The sequence below is a fragment of the Rattus norvegicus genome, chromosome 17 (genome assembly GCF_021556685.1).
Source record: "Rattus norvegicus strain SHRSP/BbbUtx chromosome 17, alternate assembly SHRSP_T2T, whole genome shotgun sequence".
In the NCBI taxonomy this organism is placed as follows: Eukaryota; Metazoa; Chordata; class Mammalia; order Rodentia; family Muridae; genus Rattus; species Rattus norvegicus.
In genome coordinates, this window is record NC_141550.1 from 57,206,050 (window position 1) to 57,230,512 (window position 24,463).

Genomic DNA, 24,463 nt, shown 5'->3' on the forward strand with positions numbered 1-24,463 from the left:
ACACAACACAACAGCATGCAAGAATACTGCACTCCCATAGGCATGCCAGCCTCTGTGGTTATCTGGAATCCCAGTAGTTGTTACTTTGACTAGAATAATATTAATGTGGTTTTATTTCCCAATTTTTTGGTTGCTAAGTATGCATACCTAATTTTTATTTAATATTTTCCATTTATTTGGTCGTGTTTTCCTTCTACTTATTAGCCCCAATCTCCCCCACATCAGAAACCAATAGCATAAGTTTTGATTTCCTAAAAACTTCTTACCTACAATAAGTCACAATTTCCTGAAGTTTCTAACTAATAATAGAGTGAAATTCATTCTTGTGCAGAAGCAAGCTAGCAGGAAATCTCCAGTATTCTTGGCTGGTGGTAACCCCCATATATGTTACTTGGAAACAAGGGCCCATGAAGTGGAAAACACCTAGCTCGGGCAAAGAAAGGCATAAGCAGGTCGGGTGGCCTGGGACAGAAAAAAAATATATATATATATATATATATACATATATATACATATATATATATATATATATAATCTGAATCATTCTGAATTCGTATGTGGATCAGTACTGTTGTGTCTAGAAGACTTATTTCCTCGGAGTCATTTGACTCTTCTGGTTTTTACAATCTTTGAACCTCCTATTCTGCGTAGATCCCACAGCCTTGAGGAAGGGACTTTGATGAAAGCATCCCATTTATGACTGAGTGCTTCAAAGTCTCTCATTCTCTGTACATCATCCAGTTGTGGTCTATGAAAATCTCCTCTAATACGAGTTGAGCAAGGCACTGATCTATGGTTATAGCAGGAGTCATTAGGAGTCATTTTATTGTTATGGTCCTAAAGCAAAAGACTAGTCGCAGGTTTTCCCTGTGACCTATTTAGCTTCATGTTCTTGGAATGGGTTCTACCTCATGGAGTGGATCTTGAATCTGATCAGAAAGTGGTTGATTACTTCTATAACATTTGTGCCTCTATTGCCAGTATATCTCAGTAAGGTCATTTTTACGTGTACCAGGGATTGTATCTGATTATGATTACTTTGCCCCTCTAGTAGTCTGTAGAGTAACTTATAGTACCATGAAGTTACAAGTAATAGAAGTTGCTGGTCAGTAGGAGTGAAGCTTCTAGTTAGAGACCAGTTCAATTCTCAATGTTTGATGACATAAGTATTGTTTTCAGCAATAGGGCCTTACCATCAGGTTTTACAAACTTTGTAAACATAACCTTATAAAATGGCTTGTGATGTTTGGGTGATTCCATAAGACCCCGGAGAATTCCATAAGAATTGCCAAAATCAATAAAACAAGTGATTTTTAAGTGATGGCACTAGAGGGTTTACATGGTGGCATAAACTGTCTAGATTGGGAATTGTCTTCCCTATAATTTGGTAATTTCAAATATATATATTTATACAGTAATAGATATATTACTATAATAGCTTTTTTCATATATATATATATATGATGTGATTTTCATGTGATTTTTCATATGGCCTTTAGTGTTATTTGTCCATCCCCATTTTCCCTCCTCCTTGTTCATCTCTTCCCTGTTTATCATCATATTCCAGTTTTTGTCTCTACATAACTAATAAACTCTATGTTCCCTCCCTTGGGAGATCTTCTCTTACCCTTTAGTCCCTTACTAACCTCTAACCTCTGTGGTTAGTTAAATTATGGCATGCATACTAAAGGCTTAAAAGCTAACACCTACATATAAGGGAAAACATATTTGCCTTTGGGGGGCCTAGGTTACCTCATTCAGAATGATTTTTTTCCTAGCTTCATCCATATACCTCTAAATTTCGTAATTTCATTTTTCTTAGTAGATATACCACATTTTCATTATCTGTTCATCAGCTAATACACTAGGTTGTTTCCAATTTCTTGGCTATTATGAGCAGTCCAACAGTAAACAGAAATAAGCAAGTATCTCTCCAGTAAAATCTAGAGTCCTTTAGATATGAGCCGTTTAGATATATGCCCAAGGGAGGTATCACTGGCTCTTGAGGTACATTGAGCCCCAGCTCCCTGAGGAACCACATTGATTTCCAGAGTAGCTTTACCAGTTTATACTTCCGCCAGCAATGAGTAAATCTTCCCATTTCTAAGCATTCTCTCCCACATGTGCTGCCACTTGTTTCATTGATCTTGGTCATTCTGAGTACAGTAAGATGAAATCTCAGAGTAGTTTTAGTTTGCATTTTCCCTGATGGTTAAGGATGTTGAAATTTTCCTTGTTTCCCAGCCATTTGTGTTGCATCTTTTGAAATCTGTTTATTTCTATACCCCATTTTTAGTTGAATTCATTATTTTCTTGAAGTTCTTATATATTATAGATTAAAAAAATGTATCTCTCACAGATGAATAATTGGAAGACTAGTTTCATTCTTTAGCCTGCCACTTTGCCTGAATGATGGTGTCCTTCATTATGAAGGAGTTTTTCAGCTCCCATACGGTTCATGTATTAATTGTTGGTCTTAGTGCCTGAGCAATCAGGGTCATGCTCAAAAGTTCCTCTGCCGATGAGTCAAGCTCATTCCCAGGCTTTCTCTCTCTTAGTTTGAGGCCCTTGCTCCATTTGGAGATTTGTGCAGGGTGGGTCTATTTTCATTCTTCTACCTGCAGTCATCCAGTTTGATAAGCACAATTGGTTGAAGATGCTATCTCTTCTCTAGTGTGTGCTTTTGGCTTCTTTGTTTAAAATCAAGTGTTCATTGATGTGTGAACTTATGTCTGGGTCTTCAGTTCGATTCCATCAAAGTGTTGGCTTTCATGACAATTCCATTCCTATACATTTGTAGTGTGATTGAAATCTGGAGTGGTGATGTCGCCAGCAGTTCTTCTATTATTCAGGATTGTTTTAGCTATCCTAGATTTTTAATGTTTCCATATGAATTTGAAGATTATTTTTCAATTTCTATGGAGAATTTTGTTAAAAATTTTATGGGGATTGTGCCAAATCTATATATTGCTTTTGGTGGAATGGCCATTTTCACAATAAAAATCATACCAATCCATGAGCATGGGAGATCTTTCATCCTCTGGTGCTTCTTCAGTTTCTTTCCTCAGTGCTTTAATGTTTTTATAACACAAGTCTTTCACTTGCTTGGTTAGAGTTAACCCAAGGTTTTTTTTTAGCCTATTGTGAAAAATAATATTTTTCTAATTTCTCTCTCATATAAGAAAACAATTAATTTTTGTAAGTTAATTTTTGTATCATGCTATTTTGATGAAGGTGTTTATTAGGTATAGACATTTCTTGGTGGAGTTTTTAGGGTTACTTTTGTATACCATCATATCATCTACAAATAAAGATACTTTGGCCTCATTCCTTCTTATTATATCTCCTTCTGCTATCTCATTGCTCTAGCTAAGACTTCAAGCACTATATTGAATAGGTATGGAGAGAGTAGACACCCCTGACTTGTTATTGATTTGAATGAAAATAATTTTTATTTCTTTTCGGTTTAGGCTGCTGTTGTCTGTGGGCTTGCTGTAAATTGGTTTTATTATGTTGAGGCATGTCTTTTGTATATGTATGCCCTCCATAACTTATGGAATGAAGGGACTTTGATGAAGACCTTTTCTTCATTTACTGAGATGACCATGTGGTTTTTATCTTTCAGACCGTTTGTGTAGTGGATTATATTTATTGGTTTATAAATTTTGAACCATCCCTGCATTTCTGGGATGAAGCCAACATGATCATGGTGGGTAATCTTTTTGTTGTCCTCTTGGATTCAGTTCGCAAGTATTTTATTGAATTTTTGAATCTATGTTCACAAGGAATTTTGGTCTATACTTTATTTATGTATGTATGTATGTATTTAATAGGATCTTTTTGTGGTTTTTGTTTCAGGATAATAGTGTCTTTCTAAAATAATAGTAAAATGTTTCTTCAGTTTTTATTTTGTGGGATTTTTCTTTGAGGAGTATTGCTGTTAATTCTTCTTTGAAAGTCTGAATAGATTATGTACTGAATCCAGAGAGTCCTGTAATTTAAGGGAGATTTTAATTACTGCCTCTACTTGTCTAGAGTTTATGGGTCTGTTTAAATTGCCTAACTGATCTTGATTTAAGTAGCTCATTTTTATCCAAAATATAGCCATTTCCTTTAGGTTTTCCAGTTTTGTTAAGTACAAATTTTTAATGTATGTCCAGAAAAGTCTCTGATTTTTCTTCATTTCTGTTATGCTATACCCTTTTCATTTCTAATTTTATTTAATTTGGAACTTCTCTCTTTTAGTTAATTTGCCTATGGGACTATTAATTTTGGTGATTTTCTCAGAGAACCAATTCCTTAAAATCCTATTCTTTCCAGGACTTCTATCATGAAGGGGTGTTGAATTTTGTCAAATGCTTTCTCAGCATCTAATGAAATGATCATGTGGTTTTTATCTTTCAGTTTGTTTATATAGTGGATTACGTTGATGGTTTTCTGTATATTAAACCATCCCTGCATGCCTGGGATGAAGCCTACTTAATCATGATGGACGATTGTTTTGATGTGCTCTTGGATTCGGTTTGCCAGAATTTTATTGAGTATTTTTGCGTCGATATTCATAAGGGAAATTGGTCTGAAGTTCTCTTTCCTTATTGGGTCTTTGTGTGGTTTAAGTATAAGAGTAATTGTGTCTTTATAGAAGGAATTCAGTAGTGCTCCATCTGTTTCAATTTTGTGGAATAGTTTGGATAGTATTGGTATGAGGTCTTCTATGAAGGTCTGATAGAATTCTGCACTGAACCCATCTGGACCTGGGCTCTTTTTGGTTGGGAGACCTTTAATGACTGCTTCTATTTCTTTAGGAGTTACGGGACTGTTTACATGGTTTATCTGTTAATGATTTACCTTCGGTACCTGGTATCTGTCTAGGAAATTGTCCATTTCCTCCAGATTTTCAACTTTTGTTGAATATAGGCCTTTGTAGTAGGATCTGATGATTTTTTAATTTCCTCTGATTCTGTTGTTATGTCTCCCTTTTCATTTCTGATTTTGTTAATTTGGACACACTCTCTGTGTCCTCTCATTAGTCTGGCTAAGGGTTTATCTATCTTGTTGATTTTCTCAAAGAACCAACTTTTGGTTCTGTTGATTCTTTCTATGGTTCTTTTTGTTTCTACTTGGTTGATTTCGGCTCTGAGTTTGATTATTTCCTGCCTTCTACTCCTCCTGGGTGTATTTGCTTCTTTTTGTTCTAGAGCTTTTAGGTGTGCTGTCAAGCCCCTGACAGGCTCTTTCCTGTTTCTTTCTGCAGGCACTCAGCACTATGAGTTTTCCTCTTAGCACAGCTTTCATTGTGTCCCATAAGTTTGGGTATGTTGTACCTTCATTTTCATTAAATTCTAAGAAGTCTTTAATTTCTTTCTTTATTTCTTCCTTGACCAGGTTATCATTGAGTAAAGCATTGTTCAACTTCCATGTATATTTGGGCGTTCTTCCCTTATTGTTGTTGAAGACCAGCTTTAACCCGTGGTGGTCTGATAGGACGCATGGGATTATTTCTATCTTTCTGTATCTATTGAGGCCTGTTTTATGACTGCTTATATGGTCAGTTTTGGAGAAGGTACCATGAGGTGGTAGAAGAAGGTATATCCTTTTGTTTTAGGATAGAATGTTCTATAAATATCTGTTAAGTCCATTTGGTTCATGACTTCTCTTAGTCTGTCTACGTCTCTGTTTAATTTCTGTTTCCATGACCTGTCCATTGATGAAAGTGGGGTGTTAAAATCTCCTACTATTATTGTTTGAGGTGCAATGTATGTTTTGAGCTTTAGTAAGGTTTTTTTATGTATATAGGTGCCCTTATTTAGAGCATAGATATTTAGGATTGAGAGTTCATCTTGGTGGATTTTTCCTTTGATGAATATGAAGTGTCCTTTCTTTCTTTTTGGATGACTTTTGGTTGAAAATTGATTTTATTCGATATTAGAATGGCTACTCCAACTTGCTTCTGCTGACCATTTGCTTGGAAAGCTGTTTTCCAGCCTTTCACTCTGAAGTAGTGTCTGCCTTTGTCTCTGAGGTGTGTTTCTTGTAGGCAGCAGAATGCAGGGTCCTCTTTGCACATCCAGTTTGTTAATCTATGTCTTTTTTTTATGAATGAGGCAATTTATTAACCCAGCATCCTTTGTTCTAAAACTTCTTGTTGGCAGCTGCCACCTGTCTGGCGATCCTGTGCAGGTCTCTCTGTCCCTGAGGTGTTAGCTTGCAGCCCCCATCTTGGTCCTTTTCCACCATTTTCAGCCCCTCCAGGGATTGGAGGACCCAAGTGAGCCACACTCTTAGAGCCTCTGCTGAAGTGGCTAGGCCTGACACCGTTTCTCTGCCGTCCTCTGTAGATCTTGGTCATGGAACCAACCCCTGCGTGACCACAGAGGTACAGGTGCTGTGCTATGGAAGCAGCTCGTGTGTAGAACCAGTTCTCATCATATGGGGCAAGCTCTTTATGTTTGACCAGTTTGACAGTGTCCACCCATTCGGGGACTTTCAGCTTCCCAGACTTTTTGAGGAAGGCTGCCAGAACTCTGATGAACTCCTGCTGGTTAACGTCTTTTACAGTAACTCCAAGCATCGTGCGGCCTCCGCACTGCCAGCCAGGAGAAAGGGAACTACGGGATTTCCCAGGTGCGCCAATCTATGTCTTATTGGGGAATTGAGTCCATTGATGTTGAGAGATATTAAGGAATAGTGATTGTTGCTTCCTGTTATATTCGTATTTGGATGTGAGATTATGTTTATGTGCTTCTCTTCTCTTTGTTTTGTTGCCAAGATGATTAGTTTCTTACTTTTTCTAGGGTGCAGCTTGCCTCCTTATGTTGGGCTTTACCATTTATTATCCTTTGTAGTGCTGGATTTGTAGAAAGATATTGTGTAAATTTGGTTTTGTCACGGAATATCTTGGTTTCTCCATCTATGTTAATTGAGAGTTTTGCTGGATACAGTAACCTGGGCTGGCATTTGTATTCTCTTAGGGTCTGTATGACATCTGTCCAGGATCTTCTGGCTTTTATAGTCTCTGGTGAGAAATCTGGTGTGATTCCGATAGGTCTGCCTTTATATGTTACTTGACCTTTTTCCCTTACTGCTTTTAATAGTCTTTCTTTGTTTTGCGCATTTGGTGTTTTGACTATTATGTGACAGGAGGAGTTTCTTTTCTGGTCCAATCTATTTGGAATTTTGTAGGCTTCTTTTATGTTTATGGGCATCTCTTTCTTTAGGTTAGGGAAGTTTCCTTCTATGATTTTGTTGAAGATATTTACTGGTCCTTTGGGCTGGGAGTCTTTACTCTTTTCTATACCTATTTTCCTTAGGTTCGATCTTCTCATTGTGTCCTGGTTTTCCTGTATGTTTTGAGCCAGTGTCTTTTTCTGTTTTACATTATCTTTGACAGTTCTATCAATGATTTCTATGGAATCTTCTGCTCCTGAGATTCTCTCTTCTATCTCTTGTATTCTGTTGGTGATGCTTGTATCTGTGACTCCTTGTCTCTTCCTTTGTTTTCTATATCCAGGGTTGTTTCCCTGTGTCCTTTCTATTTCCATTTTTCATTCCTTCACCTGTTTGATTATGTTTTCCTGGAATTCTTTCAGGGATTTTGGTGATTCCTCTCTATAGGCTTCTACTTTTTTAATTATGTTTTCCTGTGTTTCTCTAAGGGAGTTCTTTATGTCTTTCTTGAAGTTCTCCATCATCATGATCAAATGTAATTTAAAATCAAGATCTTGCTTTTCTGGTGTGTTTGGATATTACGTGTTTGCTTTGGTGGGAGAATTGGGCCCCAATGATGCCATGAAGTCTTGGTTTCTGTTGCTTGGGTTCCTGCACTTGCCTCTCGCCATCAGGTTGTCTCTGTTGTTACCTTGTTCTGCTATTTCTGACAGTGGCTAGACCTTCCTATAGGCCTGTGTGTCAGGAGTGCTGTAGACCTGTTTTCCTGTTTTCTTTCAGCCAGTTATGGGGACAGAGTGTTCTGCTTTCGGGTGTGTAGTTTTTCCTATCTACAGGTCTTCAGCTGTTCCTGTGGGCGTGTGTCCTGAGTCCACCAGGCAGGTCACTTGGAGCAGAAAAGTTGATCTTACCTGTGGTCCTGGGCCTGAAGTTGTCGGCGCCAGCACCGACAGGGTACTGAGAATCGGGGGGGGGGGGGGGGGGGGGGGAAAGCCTGTGGGATGAATGAAGCACACACACACACACACACAGGTTATTGTGTCAAGCCAGAAGAGGAAGAGAGCCCCTGGTTTCTTTATTGACCAACTATATATCCCAAGTACAGCACTTAGCAGGTATCTGCCAAGCACAGTGGGGAACCCTGGCTGAGACTTTGGTAACAAAGGACTGACTATGTGGCCTGAATAAATTAGGGAAATAACCAGGAAGGCCAGCCTAATTCTGACTCAGGTGAGAAGTACCTGGCCAGACTGTTCCCAGTTGGGGACAAAAAGCTTCCACATGCAAGGGCAGGGCTCAGCAGGGGTCAAACCTTGCTGGAGACCCAGAAGGGTCTTGTTCAGGCTGACAACATTCTGTGAATGTAAACTTCTTGTGCCATAAATTACAGGGAGAGGCTTTTGATCCTACAATCTAAGACTAAGGCCACACAGTGACAAAGCAACCAGGCCCAAATCCAATATGGCTCCCACATGAAGTTGCTCCTAGGTTGCTGCGTTTGAGCTCTCTCTGAGGGCAGCAACCCAGAGGGCCTGCCCCGCCTTTTCCCAGGCCCCCGTGTACCGGGGTCCCAGATGGTGTTAGGTGTTTTCCTCTGGAGTCAGAAATGTGGGCAGAGTGTAGTCTCTTCTGGCTTCCCAGGCATGTCTGCCCCTCTGAAGGTTTAGCTCTCCCTCCCATGGGATTTGGGTGCAGGGAGCTGTTGATCGGGTCCCTTCAGATTTGGGCAGTGTCTGGACTGCAGGGGACCTGCTGTTTGAGTGCCCCTATCTTCCTGTTCCCAGAGGCCCTATACAGTTTCCTCTTGGGCCAGGGATGTGGGCAGGTGTGGGCAGTATTGGTGGTCTCTCCCGCTCTGCAGTCTCAAGAGTGTCCACCTGTCTGGGTGGTGAGCTCTCTCTCCCACGGGGTTTGGGAGCAGGGATCTGTGGGCCAGGCTATACCAAATCTTAATGACCTGTATTTACCTGTAGATTAATGCTCCTCAGAGAAGTTCTATTTGTAGTACATGGTAATTTACACAGAGACTCATATGATGCCAGAGCACAGAGAGTGAGACTGTGGAATACTCAGACACCACATAGTCCTTCCACATTGCATCCTGAGACCAGGGCTCAGGGATTTGTGGAAGAGGAGGCAGAAAGAGCAGAAGAGAAAGAGGCAATGGATGAACACAAGGCAACAGCATCTTCCAGACATACATGCAAAGCAGCTGTATGAACTCATAGTATGCACAAGAACTGTGCAAGATCAAACCAGACTCAATTTTAGCATGGACAGGAGGTACGAATGAAGTTCAGCCTGAGCCAGGTGACAGCTCATGGAGAAAGAATCAGTTTTCTTTAAGAGTGTAGTTCATGGTAAGTTGGCCACGTGTCCAAGAGCACATTGGGTACACAAATTGGAATGGATAGGTTGCAAAAATGAGGACAGAAAGTTAGAGGAGAAAGTAGAACTGATAATATGGGAAGGAGGATGTATATAGTCAACATATATTCTATGAAATTCTCAAAGAACTAATTTTTAAACAAATTTTAATAAGATAGAGCTTATTAAAAACAAGAAAATAAATAAAATTATTCCTCTGCTTTCACACACTTGTGAAGTGTTATAAGTAGATGAATGTCCTACCTTCTCAGTATAGAGTCACCTTTTTTCATACCTGCAAACACCTTAGAAAATACTTTCTAAGTCATGTAGAACATGTGTCTTGGATAGGTTTCTATTGCTATGATTAAACACCATAATCAAAAGCTGCTTGGAGATGAAAGGGTTTCTCCCAGCTCACAACTCTCAGGTCTCAGTTCTTTAACTAAAGAAGTCAGAATAGGAGCCCAAGCAGGAACTGAAACAGACACCACAGAGGGATACTGCTTCCTGGCTTGCTCCTCATGGCATGCTTGGTCTGAGGCCACCAGTCCAGGAGTAACACAACTGGCAATGATCTGGGACCTCCAACATCCATCACTATTTAAGAAAATACCCTACAGGCCTTCCTACAGCCCAGTTTTATGGCAGTGTTTTCTCATTCATTATATTGAATGCAGTAAGACAGTATACTGGTTTAAGAAAACAACAGGAGGAGGCAGAGGATGGAGTAGTGGTGTTGCCACACCTCACCAGTGGCTAGCTAAGTCTGCAGTACCAGGCATGAATTCCTTCCTAATGAGAGGGCTTTAAATTCAGTTAGGTGGCTGTTGGTTACTATCAGGATGTATGTGCCATTATTATACTTTTATGTCTCTTTCAAGCATCTTTAGTGTTAATTATCCCTCCTCTCTCCCTTTTAAATCTCCTTCTGTGTTGCCCCTCCCACCCAAGGCAAGTGTCTCTCATCAGTCTTTCCCATTCCTAATATATGAGGCCTTGATAAGTGCTTTTTTCTTTAATTTGTGCTGATTTTATTTGAATCTCAAAGATTAAGTCTACTTTTTTATCTAATCGAAATTTGATCTTATACAATTCTATACAAGTACAATGCATATTGAACCCTCTCAATTCCTACCATCTCCAACTGTCTACCATCCATGCCCAACCCCTCTCTTTCTCACAAATCTGCTTGTGATATTTGGTTTATGATATATTGATTTATTTGATATAAAATAAAAAACTATTGATTTTATTTTTTTTAATCCATGGGATTTAGCAAGAATCATTGTTGTGACCACAGGAGCTGTCTATTGCAGCCTGGTATGACCAGAAGAGAATGTACAACAGAAGACAATGACCTTCCCTCTCTCAGAATCCATCAATAGCTGAAGTTCAACAGTAAAGGGCATAGTCCCACAAGTCCCTCCTACTTCCATGACTGATTGTTGATATAGCTAGTCTCGTTTTGGCCTGGTGAAGGTAACCACTATTGTTGTAAGTTAATGATTTTCATGGTTACATCAAGTCTAGAGAATAGTATTTCATAGCCTTCTATCCTACTTTTCAACTCTTTGCACTTCATTTTCTGCAATGTTCTGAGTTTTAGAGTCAGATTTGTTTGGTTTTGACTATCCAAGGGGGCATGCGATTGTTATCCCTCCTTGATTAAAAACAGGTCTCACAGCATTACTAAGGCAGAGACACATGGACTGGAGCTGTCAAGCGCTATGACCTCTCAGTTAATGTTATTTGGTTTCTCATTGCAGCATTTCAGTTTCGTGTCTCTGCCAACTGATGTGCTGGAAATTGAAGTGAAGGACAAGTTTGCCAAGAGTCGTCCCATCATCAAGCGTTTCTTGGGAAAGCTGTCAATGCCAGTTCAGAGGCTACTGGAGAGACATGCCATAGGGTAAACTGTGACTGGGGTGGCTGTGCTTCCACTTACAGACCATGCCCAGGAAGGCTTGTAAGCTGCCATTACAAAGTCTGATGGAAAGACAACTAAAACAGTTTCCAGTTTGGGGTCTTTTCCCACCAATATTATTTCCTGGGCCATGGCATTCAGTTAAATCCTTCCCCTTCTTGCTCTTGTGTAGTTTGTATAATACATATTGAAGAGTACAGAAAAATCATAAACAATACTGAAAAATAATACACACTTTCCTGTATTAATATAGATTTAAACTATTGCCATCGCTGTAGAAAGTATTTCGTTCCTTCACCTGTCTTGTATGTAGGACTTAACCACATACTGCACTTCCATACCAAGATGAAATACTATGTTTCTTGGAGAACATTTCTCAAAATATGCTATTTACAGAAATTTTTAGATGAAAATTTGAAAGCATGCATTCTCATGGAATGATGGCAATTATGTTGGTTATATATGAAAATACGCTTTTGTGTTTAAATATTTTACATTCATATTCACCCATGATTTTTATTAAAATGAACTATGATCAGATCATCTCTTTGTATAATGTGTATTTCCTTAGGTAACAATAATATATTTGAAAATATTAGCATAGGTATTTGGCTATAATCATATCATTAATATGATATGTCTCAGAGAAATATTAAAGAATGAAAAATATTAAGCAGAATTTTAGGGTGTTTTAATTAAGTTCTCTGGGGATCTGTTTAGTAACTGACAGCATATACATGGGTTTGTGCACATAAGAAGTCTGTTAATTCTCAAACTAAAGGAAGTTTACATATATGGAGCTACTGCCACTTATTTTCACTCCTCATTCCTGTTTATAAAGACTGAACAAACAACACCCTGGCATAGGATGCCTAACATTATCACTGGCACATCATAGAAACTTCAAAGGATATGGTGTTCCATGTGACCCTTGTCTTTCATTTGGTTTCCATAACACCTCTGTAACTTAAGCATTATCTCTTCTCCATATAAGAAAGTGACTCCTGTGAAAGATAAGTCAAGGTTAAATCCACATGTGCCTCTCTCCAAGACCAAGTACAACCTGCCCCCAAGAGAGGCATACCATATTTGTTACCATAGTCTTCATTCCTACTCTACTTTCACACTGCTAATGCTCTGTCAAGTGTGGGCCAAGGGGACAAAAAGTGGGGTTTGGTAAGACATCTAATACTGCATTTATTTATTCATTCATTTATTTGTTTATTTTTACATTCCAGACTTTATTCCCCTCCTGTCCACCTCCTGAGGGTTCCACATCCCATACCACCCCACAACCTCCCCCTGTCTCCACAAGGACGTCCCCACCCCATCCGCCCCACCAGACCTCTAAACTTCCTGGGGACTCCAGTCTCTTGAGGGATGGGTGCATCTTCTCTGACTGAACCCAGACCCGGGAGTCCTCTGCTGTGTGTGTGTTAGAGGCCTCATCTCAGCTGGTATATGCTGCCTGGTTAGTCTAAGAGATCTCAGAGGTCCAGGTCATTTGAGACTGCTGGTCCTCCTACAGGATTGCCCTCCTCCTTAACTTCCTCCAGCTTTTCTCTAATTCAACCAGAGGGGTCACAGCTTCTGTTCAATGGTTGGGTGCACATATCTGCATCTGACTCTTTCAGCTGCTTGTTGGGTCCTTTGAAGAGTAGTCATGGTAGGTCCCTTTTGGTGAATGTCCCATAGCTTCAGTAATGGTTTCAGGTCTTGGGGCTTCCCCTTGAGCTGGAACCCACTTTGGGCCTGCCATTGGACCTTCTTTTCCTTGGACTCTTTTCCATTTTCATCCCTGCATTTCTTTCAGACAGGAAGAATTATGAGTCAGAGCACTGGCTGTGAGATAATAACCCCATCCCTCACTTGATGCCCTGTCTTTCTTCTGGAGGTGGATTCAATAAGTTCCCTCTCCCCACTGTAGGGCATTTCATCGAGGGTCCCCCCTTCCCTTTGAGTACTGAGAGTCTCTCACTTCCCAGATCTCTGGTACACTCTAGAGGGTCTTCCCAACCTCCTTCCTCCCAAGGTCCCCTGTTTCCATTCTTTCTGCTAGCCCTCAGGGCTTCAGTCCTTTTCCTCCACCCAATACCAGATTATGTTCCCCTCTCCCCCCACCACCATCTCCTTTCCCTCCTTGCCCCTCCTTCCCTTCTCCCTTGTGGTTGCTATCTTCTCCCTCCCAAGTGGAACTGAGGCATCCTCACTTGGGCCCTTCAGCTTGTTGACCTTTTTGAGTTCTGTGTACTATATCTTGGGTATTCTGTACTTTTTTTTTCTTTTTTCTTTCTTTTTTTTTTTTGGCTAATATCCACTTATTAGTGAGAACATATCATGCATGTCCTTTTGGGTCTGAGTTACCTCACTCTGGATGACATTTTGTAGTTCCATCCATTTGCCTGCAAAACTCAAGATGTCCTCATTCTTAATAGCTGAGTAGTATTCCATTGTGTAAATGAACCACATTTTCTGTATCCATTCTTCTGTCATGAAACATCTGGGTTGTATCCAGCTTCTGGCTATCACAAATAAGGCAGCTATGAACATAGTGGAACATGTGCCCCTGTGGCATGGTGGGGCATCTCTAGGGTATATATTCCCAAGAGTGGAATAGATAAGTCCATTTCCAATCTTCTGAGGTACCTTCAAATTGATTTCTAGTACCAGTTTGGAATTCCACCAGCAATAGAGGAGTGTTCCTCTTTCTCTATATCCTTGCCAACATGTGTTGTCACCTGAGGTTTTGATCTTAATCATTCTGACTGGTATAAGGTGGAATGTTTGATTTGCATTTCTCTGATTGCTAAGGACTTTGAACATTTCTTTAGGTGCTTCTCAGCCATTTGAGAATTCTTGGTTTAGTTCTATACTCCATTTTTTGATTGGGTTGTTTGGTTTTTTTGTTGGTAAGCTTCTTGGTTTCTTTATATATTTTTAATATTAGCCTTCTGTCAGATGTGGGGTTAGTGAAGATTTTTTTTCTCAATCTGTAGGATGCCAATTTGTCTTATTGATGATGACCTTTGCCTTACAGAAGCTTCCCAGTTTCATGAGGTCCCATTTATCAATTCTTGATCTTAGAGTGTGAGCCATCAGAGTTCTGTTTAGAAAATTTCTGCCTGTGCCAATGAGTTCAAGGTTCTTTCCCACTTTCTCTTCTATTAGATTCAGTGTATCTGATTTTATGTTGAGGTCTTTGATCCACTTGGACTTGAGTTTTGTGCATGGTGACAAATAGGGGTCTCTTTTCATTTTTCTACATATAGACAGCCAGTTCGACCAGCACTGAAGATGCTTTCTTTTTTCCATTGAATATTTTTTACTTCTTTGTCAAAAACCAAGTGTGTGTAAGTGTGTAGTTTTATTTCTGGGTCTTCAATTCTATTCCATTGATCAACTTGTCTGTCCCTGTCCCATGCAGTTTTTATCACTATTGCTCTGTAGTAGAGCTTGAGGTCACGGATGTTGATTTTTCCAGCCATTCTTTTATTGTTAAGAATTTCTTTCAATAGTTTGGGATTTTTGCCTTTCCATATGAATTTGAGAATTGCTCTTTCCATGTCTTTGAAGAATTGTGTTGGGATTTTCATGGGATTGCATTAAATATGTAGATTCCCTTTGGTAGGGTGGCCATTTTTACTATGTTAATTCTGCCAATCCATGAGCATGGGAGATCTCTTCATTTTCTGAGACTTCTTTAATTTCTTTCTTGAGAGATTTGAAGTTCTTATCATAAAGGTCTTTCACTTGTTTGGTTAGAGTTACCCCAAGATATTTTATATTATTTGTGACTATTGTGAAGGGAATTGTTTCCCTAATTTCTTTCTTAGCTTGATTACTATTTGTATAAATGAAGGCTACTGATTTGTTTGAGTTAATTTTGTATCCGGCCACTTTGCTGAAGTTGTTTATCAGATATCATGTCTGCCTAACAGATACTCAGTTACTCCCTGGGGTGCTGAACTCTGGCTCATTACAGCCACAGAGAGGACTCTTCTACTTCCCTATGCTAAGTTCCTTTTTAGTATCATCCTGCAATCCCTACTCCTCACTGTGGAAGAATGTCTACTAGGTAGCAAAAGACAAAACAAACAAAAAACAAAATGAAACAAAAAAACAACACAAAGAAAGAAAAAATTGAAGTAGAAGAGGGTCAAATCTGAGCAGGAAGTTTGGTTTTCCTAGTGTTCTTGCAACTTGGAAGAAGGAAGCACAGACGAGTGAGAGCAACAGTAAGTCTTTGTGGGATTGCTTTCCACCACTGCCCCATTGGGTTTGGAAGCTCTCCAGCTTCTAATCCTCCACTTCCTAAGCTGCTTTGCCTCCTCTTTTAAGACCTGTAGCATCCATCCACTCCTATACTGCTGCCCTTTATGGAGATGTGCAATGTATAGGAACAAATTGCAGGGCTATGGCCATGAAGCAGCAATAATTTGCCTTGCACCATGGTACAACCCCAGGGCACATGTGTGCACACACACACACACAGACACACACACACACACACACACACACACACACACACACACACACACACACAATTTTCAGTCCACACTCCATTCCTCAAACTATAGCACTTTCTTTTAATTAATTGCCTTTGGTCTCTAAATTCAACTGAAGTCTTCACTTTGGAAGTGTCACAGACTACCTGGATCATTATTTGCTGCTCTTTCCTTATTCTCTGTCTAGTTCTAAGGTGTTACAGGGGGGTCCTGTGAGAACATAGAGATTTTACCCTGCCGGACACAAAGGCCAAATTCAGCACTTTCTACATGGCAGGGACTCAAACACTCTTTGCTTACTGAGTGATTGAAAGCAAAGAAAAAAAATCTTAGAAAGTGAGTGTAAAACACAGTGAACTTAATTTCCATTTGGCCATGTGATCATCTTTAGCTCTCATTACAATTAAGCTTTAGATTCAGAAAGTATTTCTTATGATCATATTGGATGTATTTCAAAATATTGATCAATATCACTCCTTTCTAAATTGACAGAATTTTGTGGTTCATCATATTATATCTCCATATACTGTTTTAACTAACAAAATCTGACAATAAACATTTTGTCATGCTTTAATCAAGAAAAAATATTAAATACATGGATCACTAGACCATATTATTTGTTTCATAATGTCAGTTTTTTCTAAGAAGTCTTTTATTAGTGACATCAAATGATTTGTGTTTTCATTTGAATACCATAAATGAATTAATGGAGTGACTATCAGGTAAATAACCAACTGTGGACTATGCCTTTGTACCTGGATATCCCAAGGAAGTACTTTCCCAAACTCAGCCAAGGTAGAAAATATATCATTACAACTTCAGATTAATTTCTTCATGTATAGATTATGTATTTTCATTTATATATATATATACATATATATATGCCCTATATATATGGCACCAGAATCCAGAATAGATGATATGTGTCATAATACTTGGTGTAACTGGAAGTCAAAGATCAGTGAGTACAGATCACAAGTCTCCGCCCTCTAGCAGGAGGCTTTCCATAGCTCAGCACGGACTCTCCTATGGCATCTGTTCTTATACATCACATATATTCCTCCAACATATTCTGGCACATCTATTGCCAAGGAGTATTTGGAAATGAGACTCTCCATAGGAAGATCAAGCAAAGGCATTTATAATTTTTGTCCCCTCGCCTTCTCTACAACACAGATTCTCAAACTTAGTCTGTAAAAGGAGTAATTTGAGGATTTACAGGTTACCAATCTCTGTCTAAACTGTCCAACTTTTCCACTGTGGCAGAAAATAGCCATAGGCAATGTGTAAGCTAATAAGCATGGCGGTGTTCCAATAAAACAGTGTTGATAGACATTTGAATTTCACATAATTTACTCTTTTTAAGTGTTTTTTTCCCAGAGCTCATGGCCATGCCAAAATGTAAAAAGTGATAACTAAATATGATCTGTACTTTTCCTTGAGTTAGAATATTTGATAAGAATTTTTTATTGATCCTACATATATACCTTAAAACGGGACCCCAGGGGGACCTTCACTCCCTGTGACTTCTCTGAGATCGCCTGTCCCACCAGCTGGTGTAGAAAACACACTGTGTGGTCATTAGCAAGATAAATTATTACAGAATCTGTGATGGTGCTTATTTCCTTCTAGGGATAGGGTGGTCAGCTACACACTTGGCCGCAGGCTTCCAACTGACCATGTGAGTGGACATCTGCAATTCCGATTTGAGATCACATCCTCCATCCACGCAGGTACTTTCAGCATGATCTTCATGTCTTGTTCGAGGCTGGTGTCTGTGCAGTTGTTTTCTCTGAAACACTAGTAACCATAGTTCTTTCCGAGCATGTCACGGCTGTGTAGTTCTCTGTCATCTTCATCTGACTCCTAGAAGCCCGTGATCTATCTTAGAAGTCAGGATTGCCTCCTTGATTAAAAGATTCCTCTTCACCAGAGTCCAAAGATAGATGGTTAGACAGTAGAATAGAGGTCTACAATGTGATACAAAACAGTGTCTTATTATTTTATTGCCAGAACCTCACATAAGAGATGCTCAAAAGCTGTTTAATCATTCTACACATGAGCAAATGAATGAGTGATAAAACACATGAATGCGAATCATCTCTTTATACCTAGTAACTAGTTATAGATTGGCTATGAGCTAAAAAAAATGACATATTGTTGAAGAACTACGTTTAGAAAATTAAAGGGATGATAAAGATTATGAACAGAAATTTTCAGAACCATTCTATATTCCATTTTCCATATAAAACCATACTTTCAAACAGTAATGATGAGGAGATGCCTCCTAATCCTTTTCTATTCTTCTGCAGCAGCCATATTAAATGTAACTCATGTCAAGAAATATTAAGTCCTCTTGCAAGTCTATGAGTTACTGTTAAAGCTAATGAAGCTTCTGAGAACTCAGAGCCTGAAGTATATCACCATGCAATCACTAAGCTCCAGTATACACTAGAGTGTAAGGAAATATTTTTTTCTTTCTCCTGTCACATTCAGCCTTTTGCTACATTCTTAGATTGACTCATCTGTGTGTGAATATAAAGATGGATTACAGCTTCACATTTTAGCAGAGAGATAATTTTCTTCAAATAGGGAATTGTACTAATGCATTTGAACCCCAATACCAATCTGGTGTATTTCCAACCCAGGAAGGTAGAGTTAAACAGTGTTACCTGTTAAATGTTAACAGAGTTAAACATATCTCCTTGAAAGGTAATGTGGTTGGAAGCCTTGGTTTCTGACTATTCAACACTGTAGAGGATTACAATGTAGCCCAATCCCTTGCTTTTTGTTGCAGCTGAAGACCCCTGCTTGGCTATCTCATTATCTTGCAGGATGATCCATGGGAAATGATTTAAGCAAACACAATTAATTTGCTTAGGCTTGTTAAGGAATTATAAACAGTACTGCTGTCCTTATCTCTGAAAGTCATTTTATGTAACAAACATTGTTGATCTCTGAGGTAGCGTAAAGCTAGGTTTGGGATATTAATTTTTTTCTCAGCAGTCCCTTAAAGGAGAACTTTAAAATAGCAGCCCTTCTAAAAGTTAATAATAACAATTATTAATTGTTTATTAAAATAAATAATAAAGTCATTAGCATAAATAGCACTCATTACAGAATTTTTCAGAAGCGATTGAGAAACACTCATCCACTGATATCCAGTATCTTATAGTAGAGATCCTTTACCATATTTTACATGTGCCTACGCAGAACACCAGCTCCCATTGCTCTTATGAAAAGGATGACATAGTTTTCTTCTTGCCCACAGACGATGAAGAGATCTCTCTGAATGCTGAGCCTGAGTCAGCGGAAGTGCAGGACAGCGTCATGAATAGTGTGGTGGAAAACAGCAGTGGGGAGCCTCCCGGTGATGCTGCAGAATTCCTCAAGGACTTGAAGCCAGAGGCACCGAGTGAAGAGGATGGAGTGCGCGGCTCAGAAAATGAAAACCGAGAGCATGCCGGGCCAGTCGAGGAAGCTGCGGGTGCTATGGAGACCAGAGATGGTAGCAAGTTCTCTGAAGGACCGGAAGAGGTTGGAGAGCTTCAGGACCCAGAGCAACATGACACCCAGCCCACTCTGAGCGCAGAAGAAGTGGCAGAGGGACTTCCCCTGGGTGAGGGTTGCCCACCCTCGCTGTTGCCAGAAGAGAGTACAGCTCTAGGCAGCAAGGCAGAAGAGGAAGCAATTCCAGAAAATGGAGCGGGAGAGGAAGAGATGCAGGAGAAGGGGAAAGATGAGGAGGAAGAAGAGGGTGTTTCTGCCCTGGAGCAAGGAGAGCCTGGACTTGAGCTGAGGGCCTCCGTGAGAAAAAAAAGCAGGCCATGTTCCTTACCTGTATCCGAGCTTGAAACAGTGATCGCATCTGCCTGTGGAGAGGCTGAGACCCCAAGGACCCACTACATCCGCATCCACACCCTACTGCACAGCATGCCCTCGGCCCAGAGGGGAAGCACCACAGAGGAGGAGGATGCCATGGAGGAGGAATCCACCCTCAAGGAGTCCTCTGAAAAGGATGGGCTCAGCGAGGTGGACACAATAGCTGCTGACCCACAGTCCATGGAAGATGGCGAGAACAATGGCGCTACTCTCTGCATGGCATCCTCTGACTGCTCTGGGGGCCATTTCTCCAATTTATCTAAAAGCATTGGCGCTGGCCAAGATGGCGAAGCTCACCCCAGCACTGGGAGTGAGAGTGACTCCAGCCCCCAGCAGGGAGCAGACCACAGTTGCGAGGGCTGTGATGCCTCATGCTGTAGCCCCTCATGCTATAGCACATCTTGCTACAGCAGCTCCTGTTATAGCAGCTCCTGTTACAGCAGCTCCTGCTACAATGGCAACAATCGGTTTGCCAGCCATACACGCTTCTCCTCGGTGGACAGCGCCAAGATCTCTGAGAGCACAGTCTTTTCTTCACAAGAGGATGAGGAGGAGGAAAACAGTGCATTCGAGTCGGTACCTGACTCGGTGCAAAGCCCAGAGCTAGATCCCGAGTCTACAAATGGGGCTGGGCCTTGGCAAGATGAACTGGCTGCCCCTGGTGGGAATGCAGCAAGAACTACTGAAGGTCTGGACTCCCCCATGGCAGGCCCTAGCAATAGGAGAGAAGGTTAGACTTCAAACCAGACCAGTGGTAATAAGACCACCATAATTATAGGACACAAGTCTCCCATGTTGTTGGTGAAGGGACTGTTCCTAAAAGGGGTGCCCTGGACATTGTATGTAGGCATTCAAGCAGTTGTCTAGGTGTGTGAATTTCTGGCACATGTCTCAAATTCACACCAAGAAATATATCCAATAGGATGTGAGCAGCTGCTTACCTATGTGTGTGCTTTTGACTAATGACCAGAAGTAGTTGATATAAGTTAGCTTTCTGGTCTTGACAGCAACCCCACAATTAAACAAGAAGTATCAAATGATTATGAGCATCAGGTAGCAAATATACTGACTTCCTAAAACACATTAAAGATCAGTGATAGATATGGATATTAGTTGAAGAACATGGATTCTCCACCACCTCTCAGAATTCTAGGGGCCACTCCTCCAGTTTTTCCAGAAGCACTGGCTTTAGTGACAATGGCAATGCACTTTGTAAATGGGTAGACTACGTACCTTTTTCTTCTATTTTTTTCTACAAGCATGGTTCCTATTATAATAGTTGGTTCTGTTAGTCTGGGCTGTTTTAGCCGATGGAAAGGAAGAACAGCATAATCAACCAGAGTCACTCGAGTTTGAGCCTGAGCCCTGGCATCACTAACAAGCAAGGCTCCACTAACTAAACGCATCACCGGTCACATAAAGCAGAAACAGGAGGTTGTGGCAGAAGAGAACTAAAAGATTCTGTGGTACACATTGGGTTCATGTTTGGAAGAGTAACACAAAGCTAAGGGTCAGTTCTGACCATCATCACTGTCCAGGTCTCCCACGCACCCACCTCCCTGAAGGGTTATCTGACTAGTTAGGACAACTGTTTGAAATCTCTCAGAAATCTATTTCTGACTGGCAACAGGCCTCAGCTTTTTCCTCATCAAACATGAGATTCCTGGAAAAACTCAAATTTCTTCAGTCCATTGTAGCAGTAGCCTATTAGTCAGACTGAGAGAAACAAGCGTCTCTCTAGAATATCTTCCTTTCTCCCAGTCCAGTTACAATATAAATGCAAAAATTCTCTTCTCACATTTCAAATAAAATTCTAATTCAAAGGCAGCCGTCTTCAGTTTTAAAGTCAATTACTCATTCCATATAAACAAACTGGCACCTATTAAACTAATATTTCTTGTCAACATTTTGTTTCTTTTCCTTCTATAAAACTTTTACTTAAACCCCAGTTTAAAGCAGTTATCAAAAAACAAATTTGCAGACAGATGAAAAGACCAGAGTCACTTGGTCATGAGTTAGGCCCTGGAGGTAAGTCCACCATGCCACTTCCTGGCAAAAGACCTAACTGTGCCAAGTGGGTATAATTGTAGCATTGACCTCCAGGAATAAATTGAAAAGTTAAATGAGATGAGACAGGGGCATACTCTGCCTTTCTCCTAATGAGATGAGCAAGAAAGCTAACTTTAAAAAGTTACATTAAAGAAACCACCCTTTGAATCTAGCCTGGCCATGTTAGCCAAGGAAATTTTCACAAATTAAATGCTATTTAACTTTGCTCCATATAGCATCTTGGTAGTTTATGTTGACACAAATTCATAACTTTCAATTAAAAGGGAATAAAAATTAGTTTATTCTGGAGCTAAATATGACCTAGGAACCTAGGAACACAGTTTTAGGTTATATTAAATTCTAGATTCCAAAGCATTTTCCTGAAGTTTCTATAGAAACAGAATAAAAATAGTCATTAAATAATGATGCTTTTAAAAGTTATCGGTGGACACAGTGAGTAGGTGGCTACAGCCCAGTGGAGAAGCCTCAGCTACAGACCGTAGATGCTATGTGATGATGCTCTTAGCCCCTTAGTTGGTGAAGCTAGAGTGTTGTCAAGTTTATTCATTCAGTCGTGTTTTGTTCTTTCAGCTTTATCTCCTAGTGACAGGATGTTAGGTCTAACATAGAGTGGGAGTAAAGAATGGCTGTTTAATAGGTGAATAATAAACACCCCACCATGAATTGTTATTCGTCTTTGGACCTGAAACGTCCCGTTCTTCCCACAACACTGAAATTCTAACCAGTCAATAGTGTTCACGGACACAGATTTTATAGGAAGTGTCTTTCATGCTTGTTTTTCCTACAGTTTGGCCATGTTGGTTATAATCAAAATAAAACATAAAGACTCTCTTATTTTTAGTTGAGAAATACTATCCCTTCTTGAATATTCTAAACACTTAATTTGACTCAAAGTGATGATGTGGAGCTGGGCCCTAGCACAGAGCAGAACTGCGTTCATGTTTTATTCCGTCAGCTGCCACTAAGCACCTGTCACATCCTCGAGGTTTCCTAGGGCTCACAGGCCTGTGGGTTTGCTTCCACCAAGCAGTAGTATATTTCTACAGGCTTGGAGGAACAATTAACAAGTTAGGTTGAGTTAAAATACAATGAAGGTTTTTGTTTTTTGGGGGTTTTTTTTATAAACAAAGTGTAAAGTACAGCATCTGGTGATGTTTCCTTTTTGAATTTTTTAACCCTAAACACTTATGAAAATATATGTGAATGCCATAGCTACTTACCCACAAAACCTGTGTTTGAAACAGCCACTTGTCCACAATGAGCTCTATGCTTGCATGAGGAGTAGCATCCATGATTTCTACTGGTACCTTCAAAGAGCCAGAGCATTTTAGGAATGGTGGGAATGAATGTCCAGGGAAAAATGTATTTTTAATATTAAAAAGGAACTTCTGTTCTGAGTACATCTTTATTTTTAGTTGCTAGTCATCTCTTGGAATTAAACTACTAAACTAAGCCCATCTAATATCTTTTACTAATTTATTTTCTGCTGTGTCTATAGCACTGTAGTGGGAAAAATCATTTCCAGGCATGGATGTTTTGAGAAATGTTCACTATTTCAGATCCTTCAAATATCTTGACCATTACTTTTTACTTTCTCTCTATTTTGACCCAAAGGTTAATAGAATTCACAGCAATGGTCCTGGAAGGAAAAGGAAACGATGTCTTTTGTCCTCTGGTGTGAACATACTCTGAGGCACGAAGAAAACAGTATAGGGTTGGTTGGGGGCTGTCTATGATCTGAGCCCCTCAAGGTCTCCAAAGATTGAGAGAATTATTCACTAGAATTTACGTGGTCAATCTACACACCTCAGGAGATTGTGAAACAGAAATACTGTTACAGAATTTTGTTGGGTTACTAATAAGTCTGTACTAACAGCAGTACAAGCAGTGTTCATAATAATGAGTCATGAAATCTATAGATATACTTATTTCTATAACTTCTTTGTATCTCTCTAGTTTTCTTTTGTCTATCCCACTTCTCTGTTTCAAACTTTCTTGTCTCGGTCTTCCTGACTTTTATCTAAAGCTTTGTCTATTATACATTCCTCTTTCCAGAGCACTGTTTGGCTTTTCTGACTCCTCCTCCATACAATCTGGACCAACCATGATTTCCCATGACATTTGGCTCCCCGTCATATCTTCTAATGTCCCTGTTTAGGAATTTACATTCTTGGGCCACCAGTTCCTTGATTCATCTTGGACACACTATCTGAGAGTTTCAGCTCCCTATAGCTCTGAAAAAAACAAGTCTTTTGATAGCCTTCTGTTGTTTTAATTACGAAACCCTCATATCCATGTGATCAGGTGTATTTTCCATAATCCAACAAAGCTTTTGTGAGACTTTATAAGTAATTCACTCCCTTCAAACAAGCCTGTCTCCTTCATGGGAATAAAATAAGGCTCTTTAAGTTTTTCCCTAGTGTTCCTTCCTGGTGCCACCTTCTGACCAAGATAATTCAAGTAGCTGCAGAATCAGATTCTGAACACATGTATTGATTAGTGTATTAGCATAGATCAAATTCAAAACATATTTGAATTTTTCCTC

At 39.8% G+C, this 24,463-nt stretch overlaps 1 protein-coding gene and 1 pseudogene across 5 annotated transcripts in view; one reads left to right on the plus strand and one right to left on the minus strand.

Moving 5' to 3' along the window:
* Window positions 1–24,463, plus strand: part of Hecw1 (HECT, C2 and WW domain containing E3 ubiquitin protein ligase 1) — a 414,282-nt gene that overhangs the window by 216,677 nt on the left and 173,142 nt on the right. For 4 of the 5 annotated variants that reach the window (XM_087590135.1, NM_001440089.1, NM_001106117.2 and 1 more), the window contains 3 exon segments: window positions 11,304–11,446; window positions 17,599–17,699; window positions 19,238–20,578. In XM_087590135.1, the coding sequence (XP_087446261.1) occupies window positions 11,304–11,446; window positions 17,599–17,699; window positions 19,238–20,578 (1,585 nt within the window). 5 annotated transcript variants of the gene reach the window in all.
* Window positions 6,113–6,571, minus strand: LOC108348567 (40S ribosomal protein S19 pseudogene; annotated as a pseudogene).